We start from the raw sequence: 22,879 nt of genomic DNA, 5'->3' as shown, positions 1-22,879 counted from the left end.
TCAGCGTGTCCCTGCTCTGGTCTCAGCCCCGTGTCCTGCACCGGCTGCTTACGCTGGCAGGAATCGCCTGGACCGGGGGGGAGGTGCTGTGCAGGGATCGCGGCAGGGCAGGGCATGGGTGCACAGTTACAGCTGGCTTTGCACCAGTCATGACACCGCTGGGGATGGTGCTGCTGCAGATGCCAGGATCTAAGCCTGTGTTTTCAAATGGAAACCGAGAGTCATTGTCACTGCGCAAATTCTCTGAAACTGCCCCAGCTGCCCCCCTCATCCCAAAGCAGGGACTTTCCATCCCCCTGGAGGCTCCAGCCAAAGCTGGCCATGCTGCTGCTCACGTGGTCCAACAGGAACCCTTGGAGGAGAACAGGAAAGCTGTTGTGTTTACTCTGCTTCTCGTTAAAATCCAGGCCTGGGAAGAATAACACAGCAGGCTGCAAGCATGGGGTGAGGTGGGCTGTGTTAGCCAGCTGGTCTCCCGTGGCCCTGGGCACTTGAGCCTTGCATGCCCCTGTCAAGTCCCAGCTTAGCCCTCTGCTCCCTGTAGTCTCAGTGCGGTGGAACAGGCAGGGTAGGGTTACAGGGCGTGATGGGCAGGCAGTAGAGCTGTACGGCCCGTCGGGGCCAGGTGCTGGTCTAAAAGAAGAAGGCAGGGAGTGGTGACAGTCTGGGGTGGGAGAAATGGGCTGTGGGGGGGATACTGCTACTTGGGCCTCCGCTAGGGGGAGTTTTTATGTTCAAAGCCTTGGGAGAAGTCCTGCAGATGGCGAAGTGGTGCCCAGATCAGATACTACAGGGATGGGCATGGTGTAAGATCTGGAACAGAGGGGAATATTTGCCATCTTACTGTGCCCCGCCCAAGGGAGGACTTGGTTTGTATGGTGCTTGGTGAGGAGAGCCATCCCGTGGTGACAGAGGAGAGACACGCTTTCCCACACTTTAGGCAGCAGAAAGTCCGGTTCCCAGAGCCAAGTTTTGGTGACATGTGGACGGGCTGCCAGAAGGCTCACAGGTGCCTGAGTTCCGAGCTGTCTGCAGTCCCTTGCACTTCCCTGCCCAGTCCTGCTGTAGACCACTGTGCCCAAGACACATCATCTCTGTAAGGACCATGGGCAGGGCGCTGGGATTCTGTGTATAAATACAGGCCCCTAGCTCTGCTCCACGTTGTCCCAATTTGAGGGAGCCTGTGCTCTGGCCTCTCTGCAGGTTTGGGGGGAGATGGGACAGGAGCAAAAAACAGAGTGCACCCACTTTTTATAACTGGCCACAGTGGTCATTGCTTATGAGGCCCTGCTCTATACAGCTATGTGGATGCTTGTTTCACATCCGTAGGATCCTTTGATGTTAGTAAGTGTTGTTAAATGACAGTGGGACAAGGTGAGGGAGGTAATATCTTTTATTTGACCAGTGCTGGTGAGGGAAACAAGGTTTTGAGCCACACAGAGCTCTTCTTCAGGTCTGGGAAAGGAACTCCCAGCATCACAGAAAAATGCAAGGTGGAACAGTGTTTAGCATAAGAAGTTATTATATATTGTAAGGGACTATTCAAGATAGAATGGCTTTTTAACACCTCTGCAGTCAGAGGGCAGAAAGAAGGGGTTAGTGGGTTACAGATTGTTGTAATAAACCATAAATGCAGCGTTCCTGTTCAGCCCATGATTTTTGTATCTAGCAGAGTAACCAATTTAAGCTCCCAGACTCGTCTTTTGAAAGCGTTGTGCATTTGTGGGGTTTCCTTTGGGGATGAGGACTGAGAGGTCAGCTATAGAGTGATCACTTTGTGAAAAGCGTGCACCCATGGGTGACAAAGTGTTTTTGTCTTTTATAATTTTCCTGTGCTTCAGGGGGTCCATTAAAACACCTGGAGCGTATAAAGGATGGGGTTAGGCCTATTTCAAGTGGATCACTACTTCGGAATCCCACTTTCCTTTTCTAGAATGTATAATCCCTTTGTAGGAAGAATGATGCTGTACTCCATGCATAGATGAATGGGTGTTGCCAACTCGCATGAGGGTTGATGTTTTTCTTTCAGCCCCAGCTGCTGGAGTCAGGAATTATATAAGAATCTCAATTCGGTGGTGGTGGGTTTGGTTTTTTGGTAATGAAAGTTTTAGCTCTAATGGCTGCAGTGAAAAGTTTGAAAATGTGACTAGAGTGACCAAAAGATGGCTCAGGAAGCGCAAGGCGAATAAAAAGAACCCAAAACTTAGCAGTTTTGTAAAACAAAAACCTCATGATTTTTAATCCAATCCCATGGAGTTTGGGGAGCCTAATTCAGTATTTCTAAATGTTTGGTGCTGGAGATACTTTTCTTCTGTTATAATCATTTACTTAAAAATGCCTCACATTTCTGTAGTGTACTTGTTTAAAGGTAGATTTCCTCGGATCTCGATTCAATGTAAACTCTTCCTTTCACAAACAAATTGTGTAAACAAAAGCTGAGTTGTGATGTCTGTGGTTTTTATATGCTTATGTATCCAGGTTAGTTACCTCTCTCGGAAGTTGTTCCCCTTCTGAAATTCGAGGTTGCAAGTTACACTCACAGTGGTTTTGAATTATACATGCATACGCCTGTTCTTTCTTGAGCATCACTGACTGGGCCACTGCGGTTAGTCGGTCCAAAATGTTTAATTATATGTTGTCATATATAATATATAAAAATGCACCCTTTTCAATCTGTTCCTCAACTTCTGCCTCATGTTTTCTATATTTTTCATCTAGTTGGTCCTTTGGGATCTATTTTAAAATTTAGTTTGCACTGGGTTTGCAAGGCTTTATGAGATGCTCCCTAGAAATGATTTCATACATAAATCAATGCATTACGGAGTTACAATAGAGAAAAGAGAAAGTAGATATACTGTAAAAGCTGACTGACTGATCAAGTTTTTGTGAGCAACAATTGCATAGCCTGATGCATATTTTTAGATTTGTATGTGATCTGTGTTGTTTCCCCTCTTTTGTCCAGCTGCCACTCTTAATATTCAGATTATTGGTGTCTCTGTTCAGGATGCCGTCTCTCTCTCTCGTGTGTGTGTGTGTGTGTGTGTATGCAATGAATGGATGTGTTTAGTTGAGTCTCATTTCAGATATTTCTCCATCAAGTCACAGTGAGAAAACGTGACATCTCTTGTTCACAGGTTCATCCACAAACAAAAGATTTTTAGTGCAAGGTTTGGAGAAGAAGCTGCAGTCAAGGTTGACTGTAGTAGGGGAAGGATCATCTACTGAAATATAATGTCCATGTTAATCGGTTGGCATTTGTCCATCAAGAAGTGAAAGTCTAATCTAGTCTAGTTCCTACACTGGGGGTGTGGGTTGAGAATAACGAACTTCCGTTCTGGAGCAGGAAATGTGAGTTGACGGTTACTGATGAGTCTTTCATATGCTGTCTAAACAGACTGCTGGAATTGATTAATGGCAAAGTAAAAACAGCTTTTTGGTCTGTGTGTTACTACTGCAAGCGGGTGATGGACAATTACTCTTCTGGGTTTGTTTGTTTTTAAATGCGAGCCACTGTGACATGACTGATGTGAAAGAATTTGTTATATTTGTTCCCTTAACGTACTATTTTGAAAACCCTCAAACCTTTGTGAAACAATCTTTTCTGCAAATTATGTACAATGCTGTAACTTTATTCACCATCTGGGGTGATTTGGAAGAAAAGGGAACTAGGAAAGAAGCCATTGGGATATGTTTCTATTAATAAACATGTGTTTGTAAGAAATTCAGCAGGTGCAGAAAGGAGGCCATTGGAGAGAGATTGTTGTACTGGCCTGGAAAGTTTGAAATGGAACTCTCCTTTCCTGTCCTCAATCCCATGAACTCTCCAATTATCGTTATAGGGAAGCTCATGAAGGTTGGGCTGGTGGCATTTAAAAAAATACTATTTTCTTTTTAGAGAAAGTGTGCCAAAGACCTTGTTCTGAAAAGAGGTGTAAAAAATTCCATCGATTTTGCAAATGGATACAGGACAGGTCTCTTTGTCTGACTCCTCGTCAGCCTCCGGAGTCCCTCAGTCTGTCCCCTGGATGTATCAGTCATTCACTTACCTGTTTCCTTGAGTCCTCTGTGACTCTTCCCCATGGCTGTACACACCCTGGGGCCCATACACTTCATGTTCGGATGTCTGTACGTGGCTCTAGCTAAATAGGGTTTGGGCAGCCGTACAGGTGAAGGCAGGTTCTGTGCAGAGACAGAGCAGCTTTGCCTTCGGGTTATTTTCTGTGCTTTCTCGCTCTTTGTATCTGCACCCAACCAAAGGCAGAGCCTGACTGGCTGGGCAATCCGAGTTTGTGTTTCAATGGAGTAATGCAGCTGAAGGCCCTGTCAAGGTGCAGGCTAGCGTATTTGAAGCCACGTTGTTCCCTAGGGGGATTCCTAGGCTCTAATATGGTGGCCGCCATCTTGGACGACACACCGAGGCCCTCCTGAGCTAAAAGCAGGAGCTGCTAGAGCAGAAGAGTCAAGGCTCTGTAGTTGGGAGCTGTAACAATTCACCCCCTTGGATTGGCACAGAGAGGGTCCTGGAGCGCACACAGACTGCTGGGTTACAGTCACGTGGCTTCAGACGCGCTGGTCTGGATTCAGTGCGGCTCTCAGGAGGGTTAAGCTAACTTGACTGAGAAACACACATCCTGTCTGTCCAGACATATCCCTTGAGACCACCTCCCTGCTGCCCCCCACGTGTTACCTCTCGCCCTGTGTCTGTGAGCATGATGCTCACACTCCCTCTAGCTGGCCAAACACGCTACCCCGGGAAGTACTAATGCAGGATGCCTCTGTGCTGACCTTCCCCTTGCAAGCTTCAGCACGTGGCCTCCAGGTGAAGGTGAGGAGAGACGTGTGAACCCAAAGCAGTCCTATCGACCCTGCTGTAATAAGGGGACACAGGCCCTTGTATTTTTCATCAGAGCTTAAAATTATCCTCTGTCAGTGTCTGTTAGCCAGGAGCAATTTGCTCAGCATTGTGCAAAAGGACAGTGACCAGAGACTGCTTCATCTTCTCCTATGGAGAAGCTCCAGATTTCTGCTGCTGACCTAGTTTGGCACTATCCCCATAGGCGGCCCTGATTCCTCACGTGGCAAAGAGAGATCAGCACTGAATTTCTTTGCCACCAATGGAGTCACTGAGGTAGAAAATTGCTGAGCTTTATGGTTTGCTTTGCTCTGCTTGATGGAGGCTTTGGTGTGGGACCAGACTCTTTAATGGGAAGATGCTTCACCTCATAATCTGCACAGAATGAGTGTTGTAACCGGGTTGGGAAACGTTACTCCATGGAGCAAAGTGTGTTAACTTGTAAATTTAATGCAGCCCAGTGTCAACACCTGCCATATCTCTGACTGTGACCCACCTCTCTCTTTCGGTGGGACTGTCTTGATTTTCCCTGGAAGAAGATAGTGATTTTGTTGCCGAGGTAGCCATGCTCCTTTGTGCTACAGTGTCGGCTGACTCTGTAGAGTCGGCTTCTAATTGTAAATCGCTTTAATGCAATTGCTTCTCCTCTTCTGTCACAATTCTGTTGGTGCCATCTGCGGATGTAATAGCAAGGGGCGGAAACATTTACACCAGGAGGTGTCTGTGGTCTGCAGTTTAACAGAGCTCAGCAACAAAACAAAGACTTTTGAAATCTTCTTTCAGGGCTTAAAAAGCTTCGTCTCCAGCCCTGTTAGATCAGCACTCTTTGATACATGCCGGAGAGCAAAGATATATTTTTGATGTCTGTCTTGCCAGCCTACCAGATTGCAGTTATAATTTGCATCAGGTACATAAAAATACTTCTCTCTAACTGGGTGACAACTTGTAACCGAGGAATTCAGGTTCTCCTGGATCATAGCTGTGCTGTGGGCTAACAGTCAAGTTTGTTTACAAAGACTTGACCTGCATCTTTCAGTTTCACTTTGAAGATATTGCTCTAAATCATCTTATGGCTTGTGGCAGCCAGCTGGGTTGTGTTTTGGTGATAAGTAAAACTAATATGATGTGTCTCTGCCATGTAACCCAGTGGAGTTATTCAGCAGTATGGGTTCCTGGGCCAATGCAGGCTGCAGCTGATACAGGGAGGACTGGATGGAGAGTGATTTAATGCCCTTGAAAATTATGTGGTGCTATCCTTCACTGAAAAAATGTAAACTGACCTCAGACATTGTGATTTTGTGTCTATTTCATGCATGTGAGTGGGCAGCTTCCATTCAGGCTTTAGGTGATTGAGAGCCTTGAGAGAAAACTAGAAAGCCCTAACCCCCTCTCCGACCTCCCTGCCTGGCTGGGCATTGCAGAGTCTGCTGGTTAAGGGATCACACTTCTCACATCTTTGAAAAAAAGGAATGTAAAACACCTTTGGCTCTGGGTACTGAAAGGCCCAGCCTGGCAAACCCTTGTGAGTATTTTGCACTTGTTGGTGGTAGGGTGACCAGACAGCAAGTGTGAAAACCTGGGATGGGTGTGGGGGTAATAGGAGCCTATATAAGAGAGAAACCCAAAAATCGGGACTGTCCGTGTAAAATCGGGACATCTGGTCACCCTAGTCAGTGGCTGGACTAGGTGGTTAAGAGCTCAGATCCGTAGGTCTGTGAAGTTTCCCCCCATGCAGCTGAAGGTCTGTTCCTGAAAGGTGCTGGGTTTCCTCAACTCTCCCTGAACCCTCTTTGCAGGCCAGAGCCTCAGGGGGAACCCTGCCATCCTGATGCTATAAATAAGAGGGTGTAAGTTACATCAGATGCTTTGTTGAACGTAATTAAAATCCGAAGAGGCCCCTTAGCGCAGAAGAGCGGAGGAAACACTGGGTTATTTTTAGGAGCTCGATAACACCAATTGCTAGTGCTGTACAGGTGTAAAAGTCTCTTGTAAGAAGGGCTTGGGTTCATGTTTAGACCTTGAAGTCTTTATAATTCAGTTGATACCAGTTCCTTTAAAGATGCCCATGCTGGGATGTGCTCTAGAAACTCTCACTCAAAGTGAATCCCTGCAGCCCCGTTACACTGCTTCTGCAGTGTGACAGACTCTTAAGGTGGACATGAATTACAGTCTTCCCCACTGCCGGAGCAGTAGAACGGGGTCCAAGTGTGAAGGAGAATGCAGGCTCAAGACTTGAGTTTAGCAACAGAGTTACTGATTTACCTTAATTGGCACTGCAGCAAATGTTGTTGCGTGGTCAGAGCCATGTGTTAAAGGCTGGTTTGTTCAGGAAGCAGCTTGGCTCAGAGAAAGTCCGACTCTATTTTTATGCATGCAGGATATAAAGCTGCAAGCCAGGAAAGTGACTTTTAGGATGGTTCTGCCCATCACTAGCAAGTATTTGGCACATTGTCCCAGTGCATTCTGTTTGACTGAAATAAGAGAGCTGTCCGGGGATGCTAACCAGTGACTACATTCAGGGCCACTTCCTGCCATCAGCGCTCAGTCCCAGCTCGGGCAGTGACGTCTGAGTAAAGGCTGCGGGCTCTTGCCATAAGTACGTGAAGTCAAATTCAGCTCCCATCCCCTCACTCTCATCACACTGCTGTGAGTGTGGAAGGCCATGATAGCCTGGGACCACTGATGCCGTGGGCTGGGGGGGAGGAAGACTGGAGGGGTGGGAGGTGGGGTTGGCTTTCATCCCCACAGTGTTGCTGTGGTATCAGCATTGCCAATCTAAGCATTCAGAGAGAATGGCTTGAAAACCGTGAGACATTAACAGCAATAAATATCAGGTTCTTTTGATTTGCTTTCTTGTTTTTGAGCTTTTGGGGGTCCCATTTTCAATCTTTTCTCTGCAATTGTGAAAGCTAGTAACTTTCTTTGGGTCTTTTTTGTTTTTTTGTTTTTTTTTTTTTTTTTTTAAACAAATGTTAACTGAGATTCTCACATAATCACATGACTCCAGAAGCAAGGGTCTTACAAAAAGCTATCACAAGACTTGTAATAAAACTAACACAAGGACTAGGGGCCACCAAATGAAATTAATAGGCAGCATGTTTAAAACAAAGAAAGGGAAGTATTTCTTCACACAACGCAGAGTCAACCTGTGGAACACTTTGCTAGAGGACGTTGTGAAGACCAAGACTATAACAGGGTTCAAAAAAGAGCTAGACAAGTTCACGGAGGATAGGTCCATCAGTGGCTATTAGCTGGGATGTCCCTAGCCTCTGTTTGCCAGAAGGTGGGAATGGGCAACAGGGGATGAATCACTTGATGATTCCCTGTTCTGTTCATTCCCTCTGGGGCACCTTCACTGGCCACGGTCAGCAGACAGGATACTGGGCTCGATGGACCTTTGGTCTGACCCTGTCTGGCCGTTCTTATGTTTTAAAACCAGAGGCATTGGTAGCACTTTGACCGGCCCCTGTGGCTTCACAGATCCCTGCCTCGCTAGGGGAAACTGCACAGGAACTGCTGCTACAATCCACACAAGCTGTTGAGCATCTGTGATGGAGCTCCTTGTCCTGCGGCGGTGCACCCGACCCGGGGCCTCGTCCTGGGAAGTCTCCAGAATTAGCTCTTCCGTGTGGCTGTGTTTCGTGCAGTATAACACGGCCTGCGTAATTCTCAGAAGTTACCCACTTGCGAGAGTGCACATGCTCTCTGGCAAGCACCTCTTGTTTTCCAAGTTGCTAGCTTGTCTGGTGGGCTCATCATGTCTGCGTCTGAAGGATTTTGCTGGCATCAGCACCCCGCCGGAGCTTGGCGGAATTCGTGGAGGGTTGTGTGCAGGGTGACGCACACATTTCCAGGGAGCGATTTTGATGGCACCGTTTCAGATGTTTGAGCTAATCCACACGGGCATTACTGCACGAAAAGAACGCTGAATGGAAAATCAGGTGGGGGCAGTTAGACACCGGCTTCTCACAGGGCCTCTCCATTGCCAACCCAAAGCTCACCGAGGCGGCGATTCAAAGAGCGTACATGAAAACCTGCGTGCGCTATTCACACGGCGTGGAATTCCCTGCTTGCTGACGAGCCACATGAGGCCAGGCACCACTTAAGGCAGGAAACTAGGGCTTAAACAGCATATAGCTCCTGTGGTAGCCTCCTGCAGGGATGGGCTGGCAAGCCTGACTCAGCAGGTTGCAGAACCGGGTCCTGAGGTTGAGGGAGGTGTGTTTTTCTGTTGGCGCACATGCCACTTCAAGGAAGCTTGAAGTGAAAGGTGGATCTTTTTTTAAAGTGCTGTAGGAAACTTAAGATCTCATTGTTACTTATCGCATTAAAAATTAACCCCAAATTACTTCCTGACTGAGCCTTCCCCAGACGTTGGGACATCCTATGCAATGAGCATTGTTCATCCTCTCACAGCCTTATAGTCAACCTCGCTTGGCCCCAAATGTACAATTTGTGAAAACCAATTGGAGACAGAGTTTGTTTTGTTTTTAAAACCGAGTGGGAACAGCTGTGTTTAATCAAATGGAAAACCTCCGGGGGATATTGCAGCCCTTGAAAATTAAACTAACTTTAAACCAATGTGAAAAGCACTTATTTGATTTCAGTTGTCCGCAGTGGGGAAAATGCAAAAAAGTAAATAAGGAGCAATAAACAATGAGATTCACGCTGGATATTTAAAATTCTTTCCTTATTCCTAACAAGTCTGATTATTAAAATGAAACTCATTTTCGTTTACAACACATGATATAAGTTAACAGCAGCCCATTCATAAAGGGGAAAAAAGGCAGTATAAAGCCAGTATTTGATAGCCTACAAAACATGCTTTACGATGTATATAAAACAAGGCTAACATCTTAAACTTTAGTGTCACTGGAGACAGACTGGCACAGCTGCCCTAGGTTACTGAATTTATTGACAGGTTTCAGAGTAACAGCCGTGTTAGTCTGTATTCGCAAAAAGAAAAGGAGTACTTGTGGCACCTTAGAGACTAACCAATTTATTTGAGCATAAGCTTTCGTGAGCTACAGCTCACTTCATCGGATGCATACCGTGGAAACTGCAGCAGACTTTATATACACACAGAAATCATAAAACAATACCTCCTCCCACCCCACTGTCCTGCTGGTAATAGCTTATCTAAAGTGATCATCAAGTTGGGCCATTTCCAGCACAAATCCAGGTTTTCTCACCCTCCACCCCCCCACACACAAACTCACTCTCCCACAGCCCTAAAAGAACAAATTGAAGGATCCGTTTTCATCTTACTGGACACAAGGACCTTCTCGTAACGTGAATTGGAGTTATTTACAGGTGTTAAAAGGAAATAATATCTCCTTATATTCAAGCTGATGAGATGTTATTGATAGAAGTTAGTTAAAATGAGTAAACAAAAACCCTAAATAATAGCAATTTTATCCTTAAAATAGCATAATCAGGGGTATTTAATTTGTGAGCGCATAGAGAAACGTTAAAGAAAAATAAGTTTTCTAATATTTCCTGGTTTTATAAAGGGAATGGTGTACTAATTTTCTAGTACCGCTGCTGGCAAAATCGTTTTCCACAGCACATTGCATTGTTGGAGAATATGCAAATCGTATCAAGGTATTTCAGTTTTAATCATATGATACCACTTCCTTTTTTGCGCTTAAGCAACGGGGCCGCAGCAGTCTTCTTACACAAAATGGCATTTCTGCCTCTTTGGTTGCAGTTATTGGGAAGTATCCTTTGTTTGCTAAGGATATGTCTACACTACGAAATTAGGTCAAATTTATAGAAGTCGGTTTTGTAGGAAGCGCTTTTATGTTTTTATACAGTTGATTGTGTGTGTCCCCACACAAATGCTCTAAGTGCACGTAGTCAGTGGAGTGTGTCCACAGTACCGAGGCAACTGTCGACTTCTGGAGCATTGCACTGTGGGTAGCTAACCCACAGTTCCCGCAGTCTCCGGTGCCCATTTGAATTCTGGGTAGAAATCCCAATGCCTGATAGGGCTAAAACATTGTCGCAAGTGGTTCTGGGTACATATCGTCAGGCAACCCTCTCCCCTCCCTCCCTGCTTCCCTCCATGAAACCAACAGCAGACAATCGTTTTGTGCCTTTTTCCCTGAGTTACCTGTGCAGACGCCATACCACGGCACACATGGAGCCCGCTCAGCTCACCGTCACCGTATGTCTGCTGGGTGCTGGCAGACGCCGTACTGCATTGCTACACAGCAATCGTTTATAGCCTTTTGGCAGCAGACAGTGCAGTATGACTGGTAGCCGTCGTCGCCGTAGTCCAGGGTGCTCTTTTAGCCGACCTCGGTGAGGTCAGGGCACCTGGGCAAACATGGGAGTGGCTCAGCCAGGTCATTTCCCTTTTAAGTTTCGTCTCATGGCGATTCAGTCCTACCGGCAGTGCACTGTCTTTTAATCAGCAGCCAGGAGAATATGATGGCCAGCAGTCCTACTGCACCGTCTTCTGCCGGGCACGCAGGAGATGACGATGGCTAGCGGTCGTACTGCACCGTCTGCTGCCAGCAAGATGTATAAAGCTAGATGAAGTGGCTCAAAACAAAAAATAGACCAGATTTGTTTTGTATTCCTATTCTCCTCCCTCCCTCTGTGAAATCAATGGCCTGCTCAACCCAGTTTTGAGTTCTATCCTTGAGGTTTTGAGTTCTATCCTTGAGGGGGCCATTCTGTTTCTCGCAAAGCCACCCCCTTTGTTGATTTTAATTCCCTGTAAGCCAACCCTGTAAGCCATGTTGTCAGTCGCCTCCCCCGCCCCGGCCAGAGCAATGGAAAAGGCAGTGCCCTTTTCCCTGGATTGCCCGAGCAGGAGCGGATACCATAGCACAGCAAGCATGGAGCCCGTTCAGCTCACCCCAGCAGTTATGACCATTGTAAACACCTCGCGCATTATCGTGCAATGTATGCAGAACCAGCACCTGAAAAACCAGGCAAGGAGGCGACAGCAGCGCGGTGATGAGGACATGAACACGCTTTTCTCTAAAACCGCGTTCCCCCGCAATTTGGAGATCATGGTGTTAATGGGGCAGGCTCATGCCGTGGAACACCAATTCTGGGCCCGGGAAACATGCACAGAGTGGTGGGACCGCATAGTGTTGCAGGTCTGGGATGATTCCCAGTGGCTGCGAAACTTTCACATGCGTAAGGGCACTTTCATGGAACTTTGTGACTTGCTTTCCCCTGCCCTGAAGCACAAGAATACCAAGAGGAGAGCAGCCCTCACAGTTGAGAAGCGAGTGGCAATAGCCCTGTGGAAGCTTGCAACGCCAGACAGCTACTAGTCAGTCGGTAATCAATTTGGAGTGGGCAAATCTACTGTGGGGGCTGCTGTGATGCAAGTAGCCAACGCAATCAAAGATCTGTTGGTATCAAGGGTAGTGACCCTGGGAAATGTGCGGGTCATAGTGGATGGCTTTGCTGCAATGGGATTGCCTAACTGTGGTGGGGCCATAGACGGAACGCATATCCCTATCTTGGCTCTGGAGCACCAAGCCGGTGAGTACATAAACCGCAAGGGGTACTTTTCTATAGTGCTGCAAGCACTGATGGATCACAAGGGACATTTCACCAACATCAACGTGGGATGGCCGCGAAAGTTTCATGACGCTCGTGTCTTCAGGAACACTGGTCTGTTTAAACGGCTGCAGGAAGGGATTTACTTCCTAGACCAGAAAATAAGTGTTGGGGATGTTGAAATGCCTATAGTTATCCTTGGGGACCCAGCCTACCCCTTAATGCCCTGGCTCATGAAGCCGTACACAGGCACCCTGGACAGTAGTCAGGAGCTGTTCAGCTATAGGCTGAGCAAGTGCAGAATGGTGGTAGAATGTGCATTTGGACGTTTAAAGGGTTGCTGGCGCAGTTTACTAACTCGCTCAAACCTCAGCGAAACCAATATCCCATTGTTATTGCTGCTTGCTGTGTGTTCCACAATCTCTGTGAGAGTAAGGGGGAGATGTTTATGGTGGGGTGGGAGGTTGATGCAAATTGCCTGCCTGTTGAATACGCGCAGCCAGATACCAGGGCAATTAGAAGAGCACAGCAGGAAGCGCTGCGCATCAGAGAAGCTTTGAAAACCAGTTTCTTGACTGGCCAGGGTACTGTGTGACACTTGTTTGTTTCTCCTTGATGAAAACCTACCCCCTTGGTTGCCTCTAAATTCCCTGTAAGCCACCCTCCCTCCTTTGATCACAGCTTGCTTGCAAAGGAAATAAAGTCACTATCGTTTAAAAAACATGTATTCTTTATTAATTGATTATAAAAATAGGGAGATAATTCACAAGGTAGCCTGGGTGGGGTGTGGGAGGAGGGTAGGAGGGAAGGAAAAGGCCACTTCAAAACTTGTTGAATGCCAACCTTCCGTTGCTTGGGCTGTCCAGTGGTGTGGAGTGGTTGGGTGCCCGGAGCCTCCCCCCCGCCCCCGGCCTCCCGCGCGTTCTTGGGCATCTGGGTGAGGAGCCCATGGAACTTGGGGAGGAAGGAGGGCAGTTAAGCAGGGGCTGCAGTGGCAGCCTGTGATCCTGCGCCGTTCATGAACCTCCACCGGACGCCGTTTGATCCCGCAGTAGCCCTAGCGTTGCCTCATTCCTCTCCTGATCTTCCTGCCACCACCTCTCCTCAAGTTCATCGGCCACTGTCCTGTACTCTGCTATTGTGTCCCTCCACACAGCTCTGTCAGTGCCGGACAACTGCATGAGCTCAGAGACCATTTCATCGCGGGTGCGTTTTTTTCGCCGCCTTATCTGAGAGAGCCTCTGGGACGGAGGAGGGAGGCTTGAAACATTTGCAGCTGCTGGAAGAAAAAAAGGGAGTGAAGTATTTTAAAAGATACATTTTACAGAACAACGGCTACACTCTTTCACGGTGAACAGCACTATTCACATTACATAGCACATGTGATTTTGGTACAAGGTCGCATTTTGCATCTTTTATATTGAGTGCCTGCGGATTTGGTGTTAGAGATCACACACGCAGGGCCGGGCAACAGAATTCGGCTTGCAGGCGGCCATGGTAAGCCATAGTCTTTCGGCTTCTGCAACCTTCATAACAGCAGCCCCCTGCTTTCCCATACCAAGCAAAGCACGTTGAGTTGGCCATTTTGTGCTGCAGTTTTCCTGTTAAGGTGCAGCAGCAGAAACCAAACTAACCCCCTCCCCCCTTCCATTTCTCTGGGATGATCGCTTTTCCCCTCCCCCCACCACCTGGCTGGTATTAGGGAAGGTGCCTGCTAGCCAAACGCGAACAGCTTAGCATCAATGCCTCCCCCCACCCCACCCCCCGTGTGGCTAACTGCGGGGAGGATTTCTTTTCAGCCACAGGCAAACAGCCCAGTAGGAATGGGCACCTCTGAATGTCCCCTTAATTAAATTCCCCTGTTTCAACCAGGTTACCATGGACAATATCACTCTCCTGAGGTTTCAGAGTAACAGCCGTGTTAGTCTGTATTCGCAAAAAAAAAAGGAGTACTTGTGGCACCTTAGAGACTAACAAATTTATTTAAGCATGAGCTTTCGTGAGCTACAGCTCACTTCATCAGATGCTGCTGATAACACAGAGAGATAAAGAACAGATGTTGCGTGAATGCCAGCAAACACCGGGACTATACACTGCCAGGCTTTGTCATGTAATGATACCAGATTACTTGCTACTAGCATGGCGTGGTAAAGTGTCCTACCATGGAGGACGGAATAAGGCTGCTGTCCCCAGAAACCTTCTGTAAAGGCTTTTTGAGTACTTCCAGGAGACCTTCATGGAGATGTCCCTGGAGGATTTCCGCTCCATCCCCAGACACATTAACAGACTTTTCCAGTAGCTGTACTGGCCGCGAATATATCTCAAGTCCTCAGGGCTACTTAATCATTAAAAAACACTTGCTTTTATAACATGTATTATATTTAAAAAGATACAGTCACCAGAGCTCCCTTCTCCGGCTTCGTTGGGTTGGGAGGGTATTTCAGTCCAGGTGATAAAAAAAAGATCCTGGCATTCGGGGAGAACAGTGTGCTGTGCGCTCTCCCCAAGCTGCTGCTGCTCCTTCTCCTCATCTTCCCCATCTGCAAAATCCTCAGCCATGGCGGAGAGTATCCCATCCTCGGAATCCACGGACAGGGGTGGGATAGTGGTTGCGGGCCCCCCTAGAATTGCATGCAGCTCAGCGTAGAAGTGGAATGTCTGGGGCTCTGTCCCGGAGCGTCCATTTGATTCTTTGGTTTTCTGGTACACTTGTCTGAGCTCCTTAAGTTTCAGGCGGCACTGCATTGCATCCCTGATGTAGCCTCTGTCCCTCATGGCCTCTGAGATTTTTTGAAATGTTTTGGCATTTCGTCTTTTGGAACGTAGTTCTGATGGCATGGATTCCTCTCCCCATACAGCGATCAGATCCAGTACCTCCCGTTCGGTCCAGGCTGGAGCCCTTTTTCGATTCTGGGACTGCATGGTCACCTCTGCTGATGAGCTCGCCTGACCAAACAGGAAATGAGATTCAAAAGTTCCCAGGGCTTTTCCTGCACACCTGGCCAGTGCATCCGAGTTCAGAGTGCTGTCCAGAACGGTCACAATGGTGCACTGTGGAATAGTTCCCGGAGGCCAATACCTTCAAATTGCATCCACACTAACCCTAATTCAAAATGGCAGTGTTGATTTCAGCGCTAATCCCTTCGTTGGGGAGGAGTACAGAAATCGGTTTTAAGAGCCCTTTATGTTGAGAAAATGGCTTCATTGTGTGGACGGGTGCAGGGTTAATTCGGATTTAACACTGGTAAATCTGACATAAACTCGTAGTGTAGACCAGGCCTAACAGATCAGATGTATGTACTGAAACAAAACTATATTCTAAGGCGTAAAGCCAAATTCCGTCATAGTGTCAGCAGGTGCAACTCCATGAGATGCCAAAGAAGGAAATCCTCGGGTGTCGCAGGGCAGAAATGAAAATGGGATCTCAGGAACCATGAAGATGGGTGCAGTATGAGAACCAAAAGGGACACCCAGCTAGGCAGCCTCTCCTCCCACCATAGAGGGAGGCCAAAAACAACTGTGCAGCTGGTCAGGAGAGGAGCAGGAGGGAATTCTGGCTCAACTTCATCAGTCCTTAATCAGACTAAATTTCCCTTGACATCAGTAGGAGTTTTGCTTGGGTAAAGATGGCAGAAGTTGGCCTTTTGTTACTAATGTGGCTGCTGCCTTATGGACATGGGGACAAAACCCTGCATGGACCCCAGGGCAGCGTTTGGCCTGATCACTCCCTCAGGTATAATGCTACTGAATACTTCAGTGCTGTCTCCTTAGAGCCTTGGGTGTTTGCTTTAGCTGGGTATCGTCCTGTCGTGGCATCACTCTCGGTTTTTTTAACATCCCCACCCCCAAATCTTAATATGAGCGTGTTTATTTTAAAGAACAAATAATGGCATGTAACGATGTTAACCCACTATTACATTTCATTAGATCGGTCTGCCAAATGGAATCAGGATACCATGGTTTACAGTGATTACATAATACGTAACATGACTGTGTCCTGGCAACTGCTTGTAATGACTTTGTATGGAGAGCAATGGCAGGGTTTTCATTTACAAGCAAATCCTTGAATTTCTGCAGATTAATTCTCCGTAAGAATTTGGAGAATGCCAAACCCTGCGCAAGTGGGGATTGCTGCACTAGGAAGCACAAGTAAAGACACAGCTATGTCTACGAGGAGCCTATCAATGTCCTCCTGCCACAGCGTGTGTGAGATCGGGAGAGTCAAACCGCAGGTGAAATGCGAGCGTTTGGGGGTGTGACGTGCCTGGACTTGTTGAGGTCTCCACCATCCCAAGGGCTGAGTGCCCTCTGGCAAGGGTGCAGCTCTTGAGGGAGTGCGGCAAATGTCAGGGTGTGCTCAGGGTCTCCTGGGATCAGGCCCAAATGGGTGTGAGGAGAGCGTTAAAGTTCCCGTCCTTCAGGAGGCTCTAGCTCGTGCTGCACAGGGTGGTCCCAGGATCGTGTGAGCACAAGTTTCATTTAAAGCCGCCGTTGCACCCCACTTCCATTCTGAGTCCCATCAAGTGCTCGCTGGCGGGTGCCAAGGATCTGATCTGGGACAGTCCATCTGATATGGCTGGTGTTCCTGTTTCTCAAAAGCAGTGTTTCCAGAGAGACTCTTCGAGGTAGTTCGTAGCCAGCCAGCCAGCCAGTTCTGGGGCCTCTGACTGATTGCCAAATGTCAACACAGTGTTGCCAACTTTCACTATCGATGGTGTTTTCCTTAAATCCCCAGCTGCTGGAGTCCTGTGATTGCGTGAGACTCTGTGTTCATTAAAAAAAAAAAAAAAGTCAGTCTCTAGCCTGTATGGTTGTAGAAGAAAGCTTGAAAATACGACCCCAGCACACTCTAAAGATTCAGAAACCAGAAAGCCAAGAAAAAGAACTTATTATTTATGATTTTTTTAAAAAAACTCTCAATATTTAAGCCAATCTCTTGATGTTTTACGGCCTGGCTCGTTTAACATTTGGGGTTGTCAGTCCTGCTACTTGTGTAGCATTCTCAGTGTGTTCTGCACGGCTGTTCAGAAGTGCATTTGGGTCTGATCCTGTGTTGTGCTCAGCACCCACAGTTCTGTGTTTGAAAGCGAAATGGGGAGTTGTGGGTGCTAGGAGCCCCTCGTGCTGAGGCCATTTGTCTCTGAAGCAGAAGCTGTTATCTGTGAGGCTTTTGCACAGGGCAGTTGCTGGAATTTTGATGGTCACATGCAAAATATAAGCTGCTGAATGCTTCACTTCTCATTCTTTATAACAGTTCTTCTCTTGGGCCTGACCCTCTATGCCTGGCTTAAGAGAAACTGCCTTGAGCCTCAGTGGGATACTTTCCTGTAGGATGGGATGCTGGCTCAATATTTAATTACATGAAAGTGGGCCACAACCAAAACATGCCCATGAGTCTGGAGCAAAGTTTATTGCTGGTTAAAAATAGTATGTTGATGCTTCACCTGAACATGCTACTCCTGTGATGTGGGTTGTCTCCGGTTCCAGAGTGAAACGTAATCAAAATCTCTGCGGAGACGGATTAAACAGCCTCTGTGGAGGGGCTGTTTAGTGTTACACTTTTCTCCTAACTCCCCAACAGGGCGAGGCTAATAGACTGAAGTTCATTTTTCCATTCAGTGTGATCCTTCCCCAACATCTATAACTTTTGAAAAGAATTTGGTCTAAAGTTTAATTTTCATAGCTCTTGTGATAAGCGTCCGATAATTGCTTCTGAAATCCAAAGTCTGGGCTGGACCTGGAGTAAATTTTCCTGTTCGTTGCTTTTTTTTGTCCCCCTTTTTTTTTAGCCTTTGTTCATTTTTGGTGCTCTCTAATCTGGCTAAAGGAAAAGCAGCGAATACCATAGTGGTTTTACAATACCTTCGCAGCAGTGCTGTGGGCTAACGCATGCCGACTCCCAAAGGGGTCGGATAAAAGCACCTTGCCAAGGATAACATAATAATTTGGTTTTTCTCTTCAGCAACAGCAATAATTGGGAAGAAAAAAAAAAAGGAATGGCCTTCCGTGGCGGGCAGTAAATTGTAAAGCTGTATCTTCTGATAGAGTAACGTAGTATGTATGTGATGACACCTCCGTATGATCAAATATGCAGCTGTTATCAATTCGGCGATGGGCAGATCTGTATGGAAAAAGGTGGAGCAGTCATTGCTAGCGAGAGATGTTTATCAATGGCTTATAAAGGGCTTGACTGTGCTCTCTCCCCAGTTTTACCCAGTGTGACCCCCATGGATTTCAGTGGAGTTACTCCTGATTTACCATAGCCCAGGTCTTCACCTAAACCTTAGCCACATTGCTCAGAGCTGTGAAAAATTCACAGCCTTATAGTTAAGCCAAAGTAAGGCCTGGTGTAGACACTGCTAGGTCAATGGGAAAATTATTCTTTCAACCTCGCTGCTCCCTCTCAGGGGGTGGAACGAAAAGCCCCATCCGTCGCTGTAGCGGGGGCCGGCACTATGGCACTATGATGGCACAGCTGCCATGGTGTAGCTCTGCTGGTCTCGTGCCTGGAACGTAGGCGAGCCCACGTTCGAAGTGAGAGCAAAGTCAGGCCCGGAGAGTTTACAATCGTTCTTGCCACAAACTCTCGCCTGGCAGTGGGCCTGGAGGCGTGATTTATTGCTAGGCGTTCACGTTTCAAGTGTTGAAAGGGATTATTGAGTTGATCTTCCTTTCCATCCTGCAAGATTCCTAGTCAGAGCTCGGAACAGCTGGTTTGCTTTCGTCTTGGCGAATGGCAGGCTTCCCGAGGCCCCGTAAACCTTGTCAGTTCCCATCACATAACAAGCCTCAAACAGGGAAGGCTCAAGCGACGCTGAGTGTCGGGGTCTCATTGCAGCGGGGTTCGACTAGTGCAGGTGAGCTACTCCTAATGGTACGTACCGTGCCTTGCAGGGGCTGTAAAAGCACGACCGCTAACCTGTCCAGGCAGCTTGTTTTCCACACTAAAGGGAGAGAGGGAGTGTGAACCGGGGCGCCTAGTGCTTAAAGCCATCAGGATGATTCAGTTCTTTCTGTAGGCAGTTGTGTGACCATGGGCATGTCACTGAACCTCTGATTCACCCTGGAGGATGTGCATAGTAATGTTCACCTACACGGCAGGAGGATTGTAAGGCTGATGTAATGAGTAATTCCCTGGTACCAGGCTTTGAAATCCTCAGAATTTGAAATGAACATTGCTGTGGAAGTGCAGATTGCTGTGAGTCACTAATGTGATTTGAAAAGGGCTCCTGGCGTAACCCAGATTCGGTAGCACCCAACCTCAGGGGCAGAAGTGGAACTGATGACTCGTGTTGGGGAAGTGAATCTCAGTTCTTGGTTGAGTGTCTCAGGTACAACATTTGCAATTTTTGTTCACTATCTCTTTTGTTGTTCTGCTTTTATTTTCCTTCAGGAAAAAACCAAAGTGATTGAACCCCTGGACTACGAGAATGTGGTCCAGCAAAGGAAAGCCCAGATCTACAGCGATCCTCTCCGTGATCTGCTCATGTTTCCGATGGAAGATGTGTCTGTGAGTTTGTGTTGGCTCCTTCTCACATACAAGGCCTAATCCACTCCTCCACTGACCCACTCCCACGCTGGGGAACCCCCTTTGATTTCAGTGTCCACTTCTACATTGATTTCAAAGGCCTTATAGCCAGGTCAAATGGGAGTGACCAGACCTTGAATCAGGCCCAGAGTATTTATTATTTTCACTGAAAATTTATAAGGGCCCAATTAACTATGAAATGTCTTTTTCTATTCCCTCCCTCCCCGCAGATCTCGGTGATAGGTCGCCAGCAGAGGACTGTCCAGTCTACGGTGCCAGAAGACGCTCAAAGGAAGGCTCAGAGTCTCTTTGTCAGAGAGGTAGGGTGCAAAGGCCTTTGACATGCAGCGTTGCAGCTCCTTGTCCTTCAGGGGAAATACTCTCCAGGCGGCTCTGCAGCTAATGGCAGATAAGGCTGCAAGTTGCTTTGCTGGCCTCGTCTGTGATGCAGGGGAGCTGTAACTTCAGGCCTGGAGGAACAGCTCTTGTTTTCGATCTGGCAGAAGCAGTTTATGAGCCACCTGCTGCCCCCAGCTCTGTGGGGTGCAGTACGCACCCCCATGGCCTTAAGGGGGGGAGGGGAAGGCAGAGGCTTCACTGCTTCTGCCTGTGGTGCCTGCGAGCCGCTGGAGAGGCTCCTGTGTGTGTGCCGGCAGGAGCGAGACTGGGGAAGGGAGACACCCGAGAGCAGCTGCTCTGAGCAGCACCAAATGGAAAAGGACCCGGCGGGGGCTCCCCTTGGCCGCGGCAGCTGTGCCCTTGAGAGTGGTTCCTGGGCAGCTGCAGGTGGGGACTGGTGGGGAGCCCAGCTCCCGCGTGGCCAGCATGGGGGTCAAGGGGGAACCCCGGCAGAGGTGCCATTGGTGGCTGACTGTTTTGAGACCCCTTTAAAGGAGCCTGACTCTCTCGGAGGCAGGTGCTCGGCGTGCTCTGAAAATCAGTGCACCAGGCTGGGCGTTCAGCCGCACTGGCCAGGTCTGACGGCCGCGGCCTCGGCAAGCGCAGGTTCCAGCACCCGGGCAGCTGGAGAGAGGCTCAGTGTGCCTTGTAACTGGGCAGCTCTCCTGTCCAGGCCAGGCGCACCTCGTTTGGTGTAGTGAGGAGGGTGGGGCTGCCCTGGGGAGTATGAAATGGGAGAGGGTCCAGAGGCGAGGGAGAGTCCAGGGGCCGCGAGCTCAGAGAAGGAGCCAAGCAGGATGGAGCGCCTCGGGGAGAGGACGCCCCAGAAGGAGGGAGCGGCGAGAGGTCCCTCGTCAAGCTGTGGAGCCAAATCTGGCCGGTCAGAGGAGGAGGCAGTCGTGGGTCACCCACAAACCTCCGCCGGCCAGAAAGGGCTGGATACTTGGAGCAGCAGAGGGAGATGCCTGGCGGCTCTCCGAGCGAGACAGCTGAAGCCGGAGGGCCGGGGAGTGGTGGAGGGCTGAGCCTGTCGATGTCTCTGGGCAAGAGCTAGAAGCAAACCCGGGACAGAAACAGGGCGGAGGAGCCTCCCAGCTAGAGGGACTGGGCTGAGGACTAGTGAGGTGACTGCACCGGTCGTGCCATGGCCTGCCACAGGAGGGCAGCCCATGGAAGGCTTGTGACATGGTGGAGAATGTGTGCAGGTGACCGGCCCCTTGGAAGAGAGAAATTGAGGCAGGGGGCCTCTTGCAGATTCACCCTGAGCCCGGGAGGGGGTGCTCTGGAAGCAGCCATCCTATCACATGTGTATCTAGGTCTCAAAGGAATGCTGTGTTGTTTAGTTTCCCCAGTCCAGGATAAATGAAACAACTCCACAAAGTCTTTGTCCAACCTATTGTGTATGCTTGTTACCTTAATGCCAGCCTCAGCATCTCACTAGTAGCTCTTCATTCTTAAGCGTTGTGCATGTTTTTGCTTAGCGTGCTGTGATTTCACAAAACATGCATCATTCTCCTCGCAGTGCATTAAAACGTACCACTCAGACTGGCATGTGGTGAACTATAAATATGAAGAATACTCGGGTGACTTCCGGATGTTGCCATGGTAAGTGATCTTTCTCTTCTGGGATACTAGGAAGTCTTAATAACCTTGCTAGACTGTGGTATGATCAGGTCTAAGTTTCAGCTTAGAAAAGAGATGACTCAAGGGGAAATGATAGAGGTCTATAAAATTGTGAGTGGTGTGGAGAAAGTGAACAGGGAAATGTTATTTATCCCTTCACCTATCACAAGAGCCAGGGGTCACCCACTGAAATTACTAGGCAGCAGGTTTAAAACAAAAGAAAGCACTTCTTCACACAATGCACAGTTAACCTGTGGAACTTATTGCCAAGGGATGTTGTGAAGGACAAAAGTATAACTGGGTTCAAAAAGGAACGAGATAAATTAATGGAGGATAGGTCCATCACTGGCTATTGTCCAAGACGGTCAGGGACGCAAACCCATGCTCTGGATATCCCTAGTCTCTGACTACCAGAAGCCGGGACTGGACAACATTATGGATCACTCCATAATTGTCCTGTTCTGTTCGTTCCCTCTGAAGCACCTGGCTGTTAGAAGACAGGATACCATTGGTCTGACCCAGTCTGGCCGCTCTTATGAAATATTGTTATTGATCCAACAAGCCACTAATATTTTCTGTTCCCTGATGTTTGCCCCACCCCCGTATCTTCTCATGAGATTTACTTGCCCTTTATTTAGGGTTTGCAAGCCAGAGGCCTGTGTCACTCAGACTGTATCAAGGAACTGCAGGAGATACTACAGGGGTTTGTTCACATTGTATCTGTCAATGTGCAAACATCCTCCTTCCATCAGCGGATATGACAGGAAGAGCCTAAATTCAGGGCATGTGGCAGAATAAGTAGCTTCAGCGCAGACTGCTCATCCCGAATCAGGAATCCCATTGTCTCTGAATGCTGACAGTCACAGCGCGCTATACAGCATTATTCCTTGCTCAGGTCAATCCTGCTTGTGCCTAACATGGTGGGGAAATCCCAGTCCTGTGGGAATAAG

The 22,879-nt window shown here is 48.1% G+C and overlaps 1 protein-coding gene across 4 annotated transcripts in view; it reads left to right on the top strand.

The window, feature by feature from the left end:
* DOCK11 (dedicator of cytokinesis 11) overlaps positions 1–22,879 on the top strand; it is a 130,168-nt gene that overhangs the window by 20,992 nt on the left and 86,297 nt on the right. For all 4 annotated transcript variants that reach the window (XM_077825958.1, XM_077825955.1, XM_077825957.1 and 1 more), the window contains exons 2-4: positions 19,773–19,889; positions 20,138–20,227; positions 21,829–21,911. In XM_077825958.1, the coding sequence (XP_077682084.1) occupies positions 19,773–19,889; positions 20,138–20,227; positions 21,829–21,911 (290 nt within the window). The remainder of the gene's footprint in view (positions 1–19,772; positions 19,890–20,137; positions 20,228–21,828; positions 21,912–22,879) is intronic.

The sequence above is a fragment of the Eretmochelys imbricata genome, chromosome 9 (assembly GCF_965152235.1).
Source record: "Eretmochelys imbricata isolate rEreImb1 chromosome 9, rEreImb1.hap1, whole genome shotgun sequence".
Lineage (NCBI taxonomy): Eukaryota > Metazoa > Chordata > Testudines > Cheloniidae > Eretmochelys > Eretmochelys imbricata.
Note: the sequence above shows the minus strand (reverse complement) of the source record. Positions and strands in the feature narration are given on the sequence as shown.